Source organism: Carcharodon carcharias, chromosome 1 (assembly GCF_017639515.1).
Source record: "Carcharodon carcharias isolate sCarCar2 chromosome 1, sCarCar2.pri, whole genome shotgun sequence".
Classification (NCBI taxonomy): Eukaryota; Metazoa; Chordata; class Chondrichthyes; order Lamniformes; family Lamnidae; genus Carcharodon; species Carcharodon carcharias.
Window position 1 is genome coordinate 71,794,826 of NC_054467.1, and position 12,495 is coordinate 71,807,320.

General features: G+C 42.8%; 1 protein-coding gene across 5 annotated transcripts in view; it reads right to left on the reverse strand.

The window, feature by feature from the left end:
* rnf175 (ring finger protein 175) overlaps nt 1-12,495 on the reverse strand; it is a 51,365-nt gene that overhangs the window by 12,930 nt on the left and 25,940 nt on the right. For 3 of the 5 annotated variants that reach the window (XR_005943975.1, XM_041195121.1, XM_041195110.1), the window contains exons 5-7: nt 9,726-9,833; nt 8,966-9,086; nt 8,705-8,858 (exon numbers count right to left, since the gene is read on the reverse strand). Coding sequence is in view for 4 of the 5 variants with exons in the window: in XM_041195121.1 (XP_041051055.1) it covers nt 8,705-8,858; nt 8,966-9,086; nt 9,726-9,833 (383 nt within the window). In the remaining variant the exon portion in view is untranslated. The remainder of the gene's footprint in view (nt 1-8,704; nt 8,859-8,965; nt 9,087-9,725; nt 9,834-12,495) is intronic. The other 2 variants (XM_041195096.1, XM_041195086.1) reach the window with 1 other exon arrangement.

The window sequence follows — 12,495 nt, forward strand, 5'->3', positions numbered from 1 at the left end:
CCCAAGGTCCCAATACTGACCTCTTGGGGAACTCCACCATCAACCTTCTTCCAGCTCAAAAAACATCCATTAGCCATTACTCGGTTTTCTGTCACTCAGCCAATTTTATGTCCATACTGCTACTTTCCTTTCATTCCACGAGCTGTAACTTTTCTCACAAGTCTGTTGTGTGACACTGTATCACGTGCCTTTGGAAGTCCATGTGCAGTACATCAACAGCATTGCCCTCATCAGCCCTCTCTTCGAAAAATTCCAGCAAGTTAGTTAAACATGATGCATGCTGGCTCTCCTTAATTAGCCTGCATTTGTCCATGTGACTATTAATTCTATTCTGAATTATAGTTTCTAAGTTTCCCCACCATTGAAGTTAAGCTGACTGGCCTGCAGTTGCTGAGCTTATCCTTACCACCAACCCCCCCCCCAACCTTTTTGAACAAGGGTGTAATATTTGCAATTCTCTAGTCCTCTGGCCCCACCCGAGTTTAAGGAAGAGTGAAAAATTACGGACAGCGCTTCTGCAATTTCTAATCTTGCTTCCCTCAGTATCCTTGGATGCAGCTTATCTGGTCCAGCTGCCTTATCAACTTTAAGTTCAGACAGCCTATTCAATAACACCTCATCATCAATTTTAAGCCCTTCTGGTGACTGAACTTCCTCCTCTTCCACCATGACCTAGGTAGTATCTTCTTCCTTGATAAAAACAGTTTCAAGTATACATTTAATATCTCAGCCATGCCCCCTGAACCCCATGTGTAAATCCCCTTTTTGGTCCCTAGTCAGCTCTATTCCTCTTTTTACCACCCCTTTACTATTTAAATGCCTATAGGAGACTTTGGTATTTCCTTTTATGTTAGCTGGCAGCCTCTTTTCACACTCCCTCTTTGCTTCTCTCACATGCTTTTTCACCTCCCCTCTGAACCTTCTGTATTTGGCCTGGTTCTCAATTGTATTTTCTACCCGACATATGTCGTGAGCACAATTTTTCTTCTTTATCTTAATTTCTACCTGTCATCCAGGGAGCTCTGGGTTTGTTTGCCCTACCTTTCCCTTTTGAGGGAAAATACCTTGAAATATTCAAGTACCTAGATTGTGGGAGAAAGTTGACCCAGGGTATAAGACAACTATTTTTCGGTCCCAGAAATCAAGATTTTGCATATACTTGGTGTACAAGTCAACTTGCCTTTTCATTCACGACATGCTATTAGTTGGACTCAATATTTCACCACACAAATGGATGTTTTACTTACTGGTACCTTATAACTGGATGAAATGGATTAAGCAGACAATACAGGCTGTGCTGCGAACATGTGTGGGAGTTTAAGACATGCCCACACAGAATAGGCTTCGTGTGATGAACGTCAAAGATGGTGACCACTCATGCCCATGGTTCACTTTTATACCCAGCATACAAGTTGACCCTGTTTTTGGAGGGATTTTTCAAGGCTTCAAAGGTCAATTTATCTGCCAACACCTATGGTACTTTATGTATGAATGGATCAAAGGGTAGAAAATTCCAGTGAAGTTCATACATGAACCTTAACCTGTTTGTTCTGATTGTGGAGAATTGCAAATGTTGCACCCTTGTTCAAAGTAGGGTGTAAGGATAAGCCCAACAACTATAAGCCAGTCAGTATGGCCTCAGTGGTAGAGACGCTTTTAGAATTCGGGACAAAATTAATAGTCACTGTGCAAATGTGTTTTAATTAAGGAAAGCCATCATGGATTTGCTAAAGGCAATTTGTGTTTAACTAGCTCATTTGAATTTTTTGATGAGATAATAGAGAAGGTTGATCAGGATAATGTGGCTGATATGGTGTACATGAACTTCCAAAAGGCATTTGATAAAGCATCACATAACAGGCTTGTCAGCAAGGTTAGAGCTCATGGAATAAAAGGAACAGTAGCAACACAGATTCAAAATTTGCTGAGCAACAGCAAACAAAGATTAGTGATGAACAATTGTTTTTTGGACTGGAGGAAGGTTTATAGTAGGGATCTCCAGGTGTTGGGTTTAGCAACACTGCTTTGCTTGATATATATTAATGACCTAAACTTGGATGTACAGGACACAATTTCAAAATTTGCGAATGACACAAAACTCAAATATTGCAAACACTGAGGAGGGCAGTGTTAACTTTCAAGAAGATATAGACTGGTGGAATGGGCAGGCAAGTGGCAAATGAAATTTAATGCAGAGAAATGTGAAGTATGCACAACTCTAAAGAGGGTGCAGGAGCAGAGGAACCTGAGGCTATATGAGCATAAACCACTGAAGGTGGCTGGGCAGGTAAAAGCATAGTTAATAAAGCTTGCAGGATCCTGGGCTTTATAAATACGAACATACAAGCAAGGAACAGAAATAGGCCATGCAGCCTCTCTAGCCTGCTCCACCATTTAATAAAATCATGGCTGATCTGATAGTAACCTCAAATCGCATCCTGCCCACCCCCAATAACCCATCACCCCCTTGCTTACCAAGAATCTATCCAACTCTGCCTTAAAAACATTCAAAGACTCTACTTCCACTGCCTTTTCAAGAGAAGAGCTCCGAACACTCACGATCCTCAGAAAAAATTTCGCCTCATCTCAGTTTTAAATGGGCGACCCCTTATTTTTAAACAATGACCCCTAGTTCTAGATTCTCCCACAAGAGGAAACATCCTTTCCACAACCCCCCCTGTCAAGTCCCCTCAGGACCTTATATGTTTCAATCAAGTCTCCTTTTACTTTTTTAAATTCCAGTGGATACAAGCCTAGCATATCCAACCTTTCCTCATAAGACCATTCCGGGAATTAGTCTGGTAAACCTTCTCTGAATTGCTTCCAATGCATTTACATCCTTCCTTAAATAAGGTTAGCAATAATGTACACAGTCTCCAGATGTGGTCTCACTAGTGCTCTGTATAACTGAAGTATAACCTCCCTACTTTTGTATTCAATTCCTCTTGCAATAAATGATAACATTCTATTAGCTTTACTAATTACTTGCTGTACCTGCATGCTAGCCTTTTGCGTTTCATGAGGCTAAGACACCCAGATCCTTCTGCATCTCAGAGCTCTACAATCTCTCACCATTTAAATAATATACCTCTCTTTTATTCTTCCTGCCAAATTAGACAATTTCACATTTTCCCACATTATACTCCATTTGCCAGATTTTTGCCCTCACTTAACCTATCTATATCTTTTTGTAGCCTCCTTATGTCCTCTTCACAAATTACTTTCCTACCTAACTTTGCATCATCAGCAAATTTAGCAACCATCCGATCCATCATCCAAGTCATTTATATAAATTGTAAACAGTTGAGGTCCCAGCACTAATCCCTGTGGCACGCCACTTGTTACATCTTGCCAACCTGAAAAAGACCCATTTATGCCTACTCTCTACTTCCTGTTAGCCAGCCAATCTTCTTTTCATGTCAATATGTTATCTCCTACACCATGAGCTTTTATTTTCCGCAATAACCTTTGATGTGCCTTCTGGAAATCTGAGTACAGTACATCCCCTTTAGTCACAGCATGTTACTTTCTCAAAGAACACCAATAAGTTGGCTAAACATGATTTCCCTTTCACAATACCATGTTGACTCTGCCTGATTACCTTGAACTTACCCAAGTTCCCTGCTATAGCTTCTTTAATAATAGTTTCTAACATTTTCCCTAATAGATATTAAGCTAATTGGCCTGTAGTTTCCTACTTTCTGTCTCCGTCTCTTTATGAATAATGGAGTTATATTTGCTATCTTCCAATCTAATCTAATAGGGGCATAGATTCCAAAAGTAAGAAAGTTACTGCACATCCAGTTTAAATTTGATGAACAATTAAACTAACGGCAGGAGGAGAAAGAGGTTCCACAGATATCCCCGTTCTCACCGGTGGCAGAACCCATCACGTAAGTGCAAAAGTCAATGTTGAAGCATTTGCAACCACCTTCACACCCAGGAATGCATTTCAGCCTCTCCTCAAAGTCCCCACCGTCAGAATTCAGGTAACTGAATTCACTTCCACATGATGGAAACATGTCTGTGCTCACTGGACACAGGGAAGGCTATGAATCCATATAACATCCCGACTGTGGTGCTGAAGACTTGTGCTCCAGAACTAGTTGTGTTCCAACCAAGCTGTTTCAGTTAAGCTACAACATTGGCATCTACCTGGAAATGTGGAAAATTGTCCAACTATGTCCTGTCCACAAAAAGCAGGACAATTCCAATCTGGTCAAGCACCATCCCATCTGTCTACTCTCAATCATTGAGATGATGGAAGGTCTAATTGACAGTGCTATCAAATTGCACTTACTCAATAATAACCTGCTCACTGATGTTCAACTTGGGTTCTGCCAGGCTCACTCGGCTCCAGATCTCATAACAGCTTCAGCCCAAACATAGATAAGAGAGCTGAATTTCAGGGGTGAAGTGAGGGTGACTGCCCTTGACATCAAGGTAGCATTTGTTTGAGTGTGACACTGAGGAGCTTTATAAAATTAAGTAAATGGGAACGCTGGCAGGAGTCATAAATAGAAAAAAAAGGAAGATGCTCGTGGTTGTTGAAGGCCATTCATCTGCAGTGATATTATGGGCTGAGGAGTTCCTCAGGGTTAAGCCCAACCATCTTCAACTTCGTCACCAATGACCTTCTTTCCACCCTAAGTTCAGAAGTGGAGATATTCACAACTGAGCGCCCAGTTTTTTGTTCCATTGGCAGCTCCTCAGATAATGAAGCAGGGAAAGGGACAAAGGCAGGCAGGGGCGAAAGAGAGTTAGAGAGGTGGGGGAGGCTTAAGTAAAGGAATTCTAGAGTTTCGGGCCTGGCAGCTGAAGGCACAACTACCAATGGTGCAACAATTAAATCAGGGATGCCCAACCCAGAGGTGTGTAGATAACCCAGAAGGCTGTGGGTCTGTAGGCAATTACAAAGATATAGAGGGACAAGGCAATACAGGGAACTGAATATATGTATTAAAATTTTAAAATCAAGGCACTGCTTAACCAGGAGCTAACATAGGACAGTGAGCAGTGATAGGGCTTGGTGAAAATAAGGACATGGGCAGCAGTTTTGGATGACCTCAAGTTTACACAGGGTAAAATGTACGGTGGCAGGGGGGGAGGGGGGGGGAAACACCAGGAGTGGATTGGAATTGTCAAACCTAGAAGTCACAAAGGCATGGGTAAGGGTTTCAGCAGATGAGCTAAGGTAGGAGTGCAGTTAGATGATATAATGGAAGTGGGGATAGGCAGTCTTAGCTCATCTTGGGACTAAATACAACAAGGTTGTGAATAGTCTGATTCAGCCTCAGAAAGTTGCCAGAGGGGTGGTCGGCGACTGGAGAATTGAGTTTGTAGAAAGGGCTAAAGACAACATTTAATTGGAGGAAATTTTTGGTCATCCAGTCCTAGATGTCATTCAAGTGGTCTGCTAACTTAGGGACAGCAGAGGAGCCATGAGAAGTGGTGGAGAGATAGAACTAGTGTCGTCAGCATATATGTGAAAACTGACGCTTTTTTCAGATTCTGTCGCTGAAGGCAGCATGTAAATGAGAAACAGGAGGGGGCCAAGGATAGAACCTTGGGAAACACTAGACTAGCAGTGCAGAAGCATGGCCTTTGCAGCTGATTTGCTGGCTATGATTAGATAGATAACAATGGAACCAGGAAAATGCAGTCTCAACCAACTGGACAATGGTGGAGGGGTGCTGGTGGACGATGGTGTGGTCAACCACGTCAAAGGCTGCAGACAGGCTAAGAGGGGGTAACTCATTTTTGTCACATTAGCATGTGATGCAATGTAACATTGATAAGCACTGTTTTGCTCCTGCGGCACGTCTGGAAGCCTAATTGGAGGGATTTAAACATGGACATGGATTTGGAAAATGACAATACATTCAAGAACTTTGGAATAGAAAGGCAGGTTGACAGGACAACAGTTTGCAAGGTCAGTGGAGTCATGGATTGGTTTGTTGAGAAGACTGATGATGACAATAGTTTTGAAGAGGTATTATGATAACAGATTTCAAGGAGAGAGGTCCTTAAATAATATGGTTACAAGAGCAGGCCAAAGGCTGGGTATTCTGCAGGGAGTGAGTCACTTTCTGATCCATGTCCCTTCTAGTTTTTTTCTTGGAGTGCACAGCAATTTGTTTAAGTGCATGGCCCCTTTAAATTTTTTTGGGTAGTCACACATGCACAATAATTTGAAGGGGAACTTTCAGGTTCCTGCAAAACTACACAGCTTAGAGAGACCATTGCTTCCAACTCCCCAAAGCTTTTAAATGGTAGCATTTACAAAGCACAAGTCAGGAGTGTGATGGAATACTCTGTTTGCCTAGACGAGTGCAGCTCCAACAACAATCAAAAAGTTCAATGCTATCCAGGACAAAGTGGCCCTCTTGATTGGCACCCCATCGAGCATCTTTAACATTCACTCTCTTCATCTATGGTGTACAATATCTGTAATGTGTATCATATACAAGATGCACTGCAACAACTTGCCAAGACTCCTTCAACGGCACCTCCCAAACACACAACCCCTATCACCTAGAAAGACAAGGGCAGCAGGGACATGGAACATCACCACCTTCATGTTCCCCCCTCACTTGGACATGTTGTCATTCCTTAACTGCTCTTGAGAAGGCGGTCATGAGTTGCTGTTGGGTAGGGAATTCCAGAATTTCACTGTCAAAATTCTGGAACTCCTGACCCAATAGCGACTCAGCACCACTTTCTGAAGAGCAATTAACAATGGGTAGTAAATACTGACCTTGCCAGCGATGCCCATATCCCACGAATGAACCAAAAAAGTCTTAAATCATTTGGGCTCCACACCAGATGTACTGTAATTGCAGCCTGGTTTAAAGCTACCTTTAAAAGCTTTCAGGCTGTCATGTGGATGGCCTGGTAATTTAAAACTTAATTTCCTGTTTTTATTTTTAGTTACAAAAATACCCAAGCTGCTACTGACTCTAATATAAAACATTAACAATGCTTGTGCAGAGCTCTCCACACATTCTACAAGCAGCACACTACAATCTACAGGCTCATCATACTTGGAGACTAGTAACTGTGGTATAATGGTGCCTTTAGGTCGCTTAGTAACTAAAAGTTGGCCTTGGATCAATGTGTTCGATTTATGAATATAGTTAAACTACAGAGTGTGCTAAATCAATGCAAATTTCACAACGCTAACCTCAAAATACAGGAATCAAGAAAATAAATTATAATAATTGAAAGCATTTGAGTTCTGATAGTTTGGCAGCACCACCATCAGAAACAAGTCAGAACTGCAGGCATTTGTATCATGGATATTTTAATGTAGCGACAACAAAGACTTTTTTATCCCCCAAGTGTTAAACTGAATTTTTTTTTAAATTCTTTCACAGGGTGTGGATGTTGCTGGTCAGCATTTATTGCCCAGCCCTAATTGCCCTTCAGAAGGTGGTGGTGAGCTGCCTTCTTGAACCAAGACAGGCCATGTGGTGGAGGTACACCCACAGTGTAGGGAGAGAGTTCCAGGATTTTGACCAAGCAGCAGTGAAGAAACGGTGATATCGTTCCAAATCAGGATGGTGGGGAACTTGCAGAGGTGGTGTTCCCATACATCTGCTGCCCATGTCCTTCTAGATGGCAGAGGTCGCAGGTTTGGAAGGTGCTGTCGAAGGTGGAAGGTGCTGAGGTGAGGTGCTGCAGCAAATCTTGTAGATGGCACACACTGCTGCCACTGTGCATCAGTGGTGGAGGGAATGAATGTTTAAGGCGGTGGAAGGGGTGCCAAACAAGCAGGTTACTTTGTACTGGATGGTGTCAAGCTTCTTGCGTGTTGGAGTTGCACTCATGCAGGCAAGTGGAGAGTATTCCTGATTTGAGCTTTGTAGATGGTGGACAGGCTTTGAGGAATCAGGTGATGAGCTACGTGCCACAGAATTCCAAGCCTCTGTTCTGTAACAGTTTTTATATGGCTAATCCAGTTCAGTTTCTGACCAGTGGTAACCCTCAGGATTTTGATAAGTGAGGGACTCAGCAATGGTAATGCCAGTGAAAGTCATGGAGAGATGGCTAGATTGTTTCTTGTTGGAGAAGGGTCATTGTCTGGCACTTGAGAGACGTGAATGTTTCTTGCCACTTATTAGCCCAAGCCTGAATATTGTCCAGGTCTTCCTGCATATGGACACAAATTGCTTCAGTATCTGAGGAATTGCGCACGGTACTGAACATTGTGCAATCATCAGAAAACATTTCCACTTCTGACCTTATGATGGAAGGAAAGTCATTGATGAAGCAGCTGAAAATGGCTGGGCCTAGGACACTACCCTGAGGAACTCCTATAGTGATGTCCTGGGACTGAGATGATTAATCTCCAACAACCACAACCACCTTTCTTTGTGCTAGGTATGACTCTAACCAGCACAGTTTTCCCCGATTCCCATTGGCTCCAGTTTTTCTAGGGCTCCTTGATGACACACTCAGTCAAATGCTGCCTTGATATCAAGGGCAGTCACTCTCACTTCACCTCTGGAGTTGAGCTTTTTTGTCCATGTTTGGACTAAGGCTGTAATGAGGTCAGGAGCGGAGTGATCCTGGCGGAACCCAAACTGAGCGTCTGTGAGCAGCTTATTGCTGAGTTAAGTGCCGCTTGATAGCACTGTCGATGACCTCTTCTGTTGATGAACGATGATAAAATTAAATCTTGCAATAGTGACTGAAAGGATACACATTCCAAAAAAAGGATACACATGATTACAGGAGAGCTGGTACGTGTCTTCTATAATTCCTTCTTCACTGATATCCACAAATATTTTCTGACCACACACAGCACAAATGTCATCAGAGAGATTCCTGGACGGCATACTACCACAATTATAGAACTGTAAATAGAAGTCACAAAACAATAGCATTTAGCATATGAAGCAAAATACAAAAATTGTTCTTTTTTAAAAAGAGATAGCTTTCTTGCTGTGCAAATATTACTTACTCCAATAGTGGAGGCCATATAATCGGAGCAAATCTCAGCAAAATCTCTTCCCATAACCCCATAGTACAAGCCATAGAACAGCAAAATTACGCCAAAATCCATCGAGTCTTCTGTCTTTATTCTATGTTCAACGAAAAAGAAAACTGAGGCATCAACTTTTCAGCTCCAATAGTTAACGAAATAGATAAGATTGTAACCTGCTGCTGACTTGACAATGCTGTTCTTTAGATGGATGCATCAGAAGCAACGTACCCAAAGCTGAAATTTTATCCCTGACTAACAGACAAAAAAAATCAATTTCTCAATCCTGGCTCTGTCCTACAATTTTCACAAACTGTCCTTGACTGATATTAGTGTAAAGTCAATAGATGCTAAACCTGTGTAGACATGAGTTTGCTTAATGCTCCATACAGATTTATAGCTCGTGTAATAATTCCAAAACCTTAGCTACAGAAACCATGTGTTTGGTGGCATATAACTAGTTGGCTTCCATTAAGAATTTATAAGTTCTGCACCCAAAACCAGACAATGAATGAGAAACGACATCAAAGAGCATCTGCTGCAAGTATATAGCGCTGCAATTTGATCTGAAAGAAAAACTGAAGCAAGTTGATTCACTGAAAAGAAACCTCATGAAACAATCAATGCTTTACTACATTCTGTGGCTGAAATACGTGTAAATGCTAGCCACTATATTTTGTATTCACTAACAAAGAGTAATTTTAAATTGTGTTAATAAAACATCCAAAAAGTTCCATACCTGAAGAACAAATTGAAGCCAAACATTGTAAACATTACTGCCAAATATCCCACAATGCCCACTGCATAGCTTAGTTTGTAGATGAGAAGGAACCATTTGTAGACCATCCTGTTGATTTAAAAAAAAGGCAAGGTTCATGAATAAGACATTTCTATTTGATTTTTCACTAACAAAAAGCAAACTCTACAATGGTTTGAATGTGTGGAAAACCTTAAAGCATTTAGAGTGAGGTGATAGCATAGTGGTTTTGTCACTGGATTAGTAATTTGGAGAACCAGGTTCGAATCCTACCAAAAACCTGGAATTAAAAGTCTAATCATGACCACGAAACCATTGTCGATTGTTGTAATGTCCTTTAGAGAAGGAAAACCACTGTTGTTATCTGGTCCGACCTACATGTAACTCCAAACCTAGGCAATGTGGTTGACTCTTAAATGTCCTCTGAAATGGTTTAGCCACTCAGTTGTATCCAACCACTATGAAGGAATGGAACCGGACAGACCACACAGCATCGACTTTGTCACTGGAAATGACAAAACCAGCCCTGTCAATCCTACCTTCCTTCCGTCATCAGATCAGAAGTGGGAACGTTCGCTGATGATTGCACAAGGTTCAGCACCATTCACAACTCCTCGGATACAGAATCAGTCCACATCCAAATGCAGCAAGACATGGGCAATATCCAGGCTTGGGCTGACAAGTGGCAAGTAACATTCATGCTGCACAAGTGCCAGGCAATGACCATCTCCAAAGTCCTCCTTGCTACAGACACCACCATCATCATCATCCCTGGCAGGGTAAACCCAGCAGAGCAACAGTGATATATAGTCTGGAGTTGCCCTGGGTCAATATCGACTCCAGGCCCCATTAAGTCTTACAGCATGAGGTCAATTCAAACATGTGCAAGGAAACCTCCTGCTGATTACCACATACTGCATCCCCTCAGTACTCCTCCATGTTGAACACCACTTGGAGGAAGCACTGAGGATAGCAAGGGTGCAGAATGGGTGAGGGATTTCAATGTCCATCACCAAGGCTCGGTAGCACTACTACACGCTGAGCTGGCCGAGTCCTAAAGGACATAGCTGCTAGACTGGGTCTGCGACAGGTGATGAGGGAACCAACAAGAGGGAAAACACACTTGGCCTGATCCTCACCAATCTACCTGTCACAGGTGCAAGTGTCCATGAAAGTATCAGTATGAGTGAACACTGCACAGTCCTTGTGGAGACAAAGACCTGTCTCCACATTGAGGATACCCTCCATTGTGCTAAATGGGATAGACTCGAACAGATCCAGCAACTCAAGACTGGGCATCAGCAGCACAATTTGTAACCTCATGTCCTGGCATATCCCCCACTCTACCATTACCACCAAGTCAGGGGACCAACCCTGGTTCAATGAAGAGTGCAGGAGGGCATGCCAGGAGCAGCACCAGGCATACCTAAAAATGAGGTATCAACTTGGTGAAGCTACTTGCGTGCCAAACAGCATAAGCAGCAAGTGATAGAGGTAAGCGATCCCAATAGATCAAGCAATAGATCAGATCTAAGCTCTGCAGTCCTGCCACATTGGGTCGTGAATGGTGGTGGACAATTAAACAACTCACTGAAGGAGGTGGCTCCATAAATAACCCCATCCTCAATGATGGAGGAGCTCAGCACATCAGTGCAAATGATAAGCAAAAAGATTTGCAACAATCTTCAGCCAAAAGTGTTGAGTAGATGATCCATCTCAGTGTCCTCCAGAGGTCCCAGCATCACAGATGCAAGTCTTCAGCCAATTCGATTCACTCCACGTGATATCAAGAAAAGGCTGAAGGCACTGAATACGGCAAAGGCTATGGACCCTGAAAGTATTCCAGCAATAGTACTGAAGATTTGTGCTACAAAACTTGTCACGCACTTGCCAAGCTGTTCCAGTGCAGCTACAACACTGGCATCTACCCAGCAATGTGGAAAATTGCCCAGGTATGTCCTGTACACAAAAAGCAGGACAAATCCAACCCAGCCAATTACCACCCGATTAATGTACTCTCAATCAAGTGATGAAAAGGGTCATCAACAGGGCTAACAAGCGGCACTTGCTTGGCAATAACCTGATCACTGATGCTCAGTTTGGATTCTGCCAGGATCACTCAGCTCCTGACCTCATGTCAGCCTTGGTTAAAATATGAACAAAAGAGCTGATCTCCAGAGATGCAATGAAAGTGAGCTTGGCATCAAGGCAGCATTTGACCGAGTATGGCATCAAGGAGCCCTAGCAACACTGGAGTTAATGAGAATCAGGGGGAAAACTCTCTATTGGTTGAGTCATACCTATCACAAAGGAAGATGATTGTTGAAAGTCAATCATCTCAGCCCCAGGACATCATTGCAGGAGTTCCTCCGGGTAGTGCCCTCAGCCCAACCATCTTCAGCTGCTTCATCAATGACCTTCCTTCCATCATAAGGTCAGAAGTGGGGACGTTTGCTGATGATTGCACAATGTTCAGCACCATTCACAACTCCTCGGATACAGAATCAGTCCATATCCAAATGCAGTAAGACATGGGCAATATCCAGGCTTGGACTGACAAATGGCAAGTAACATTCACGCCACACAAGTGCCAGGCAATGACCATCTCCAAGAAGAGAGAGTCTAACCATCACCCTATGACATTCAATGGCATTACAACCGCTGAATCACCCACTGTCAACACCCTGGAGGTTACAAATGACTGGAAACTGGACTAGCCATATACAGACTGTGGCTACAAGAGTAGGTCAGT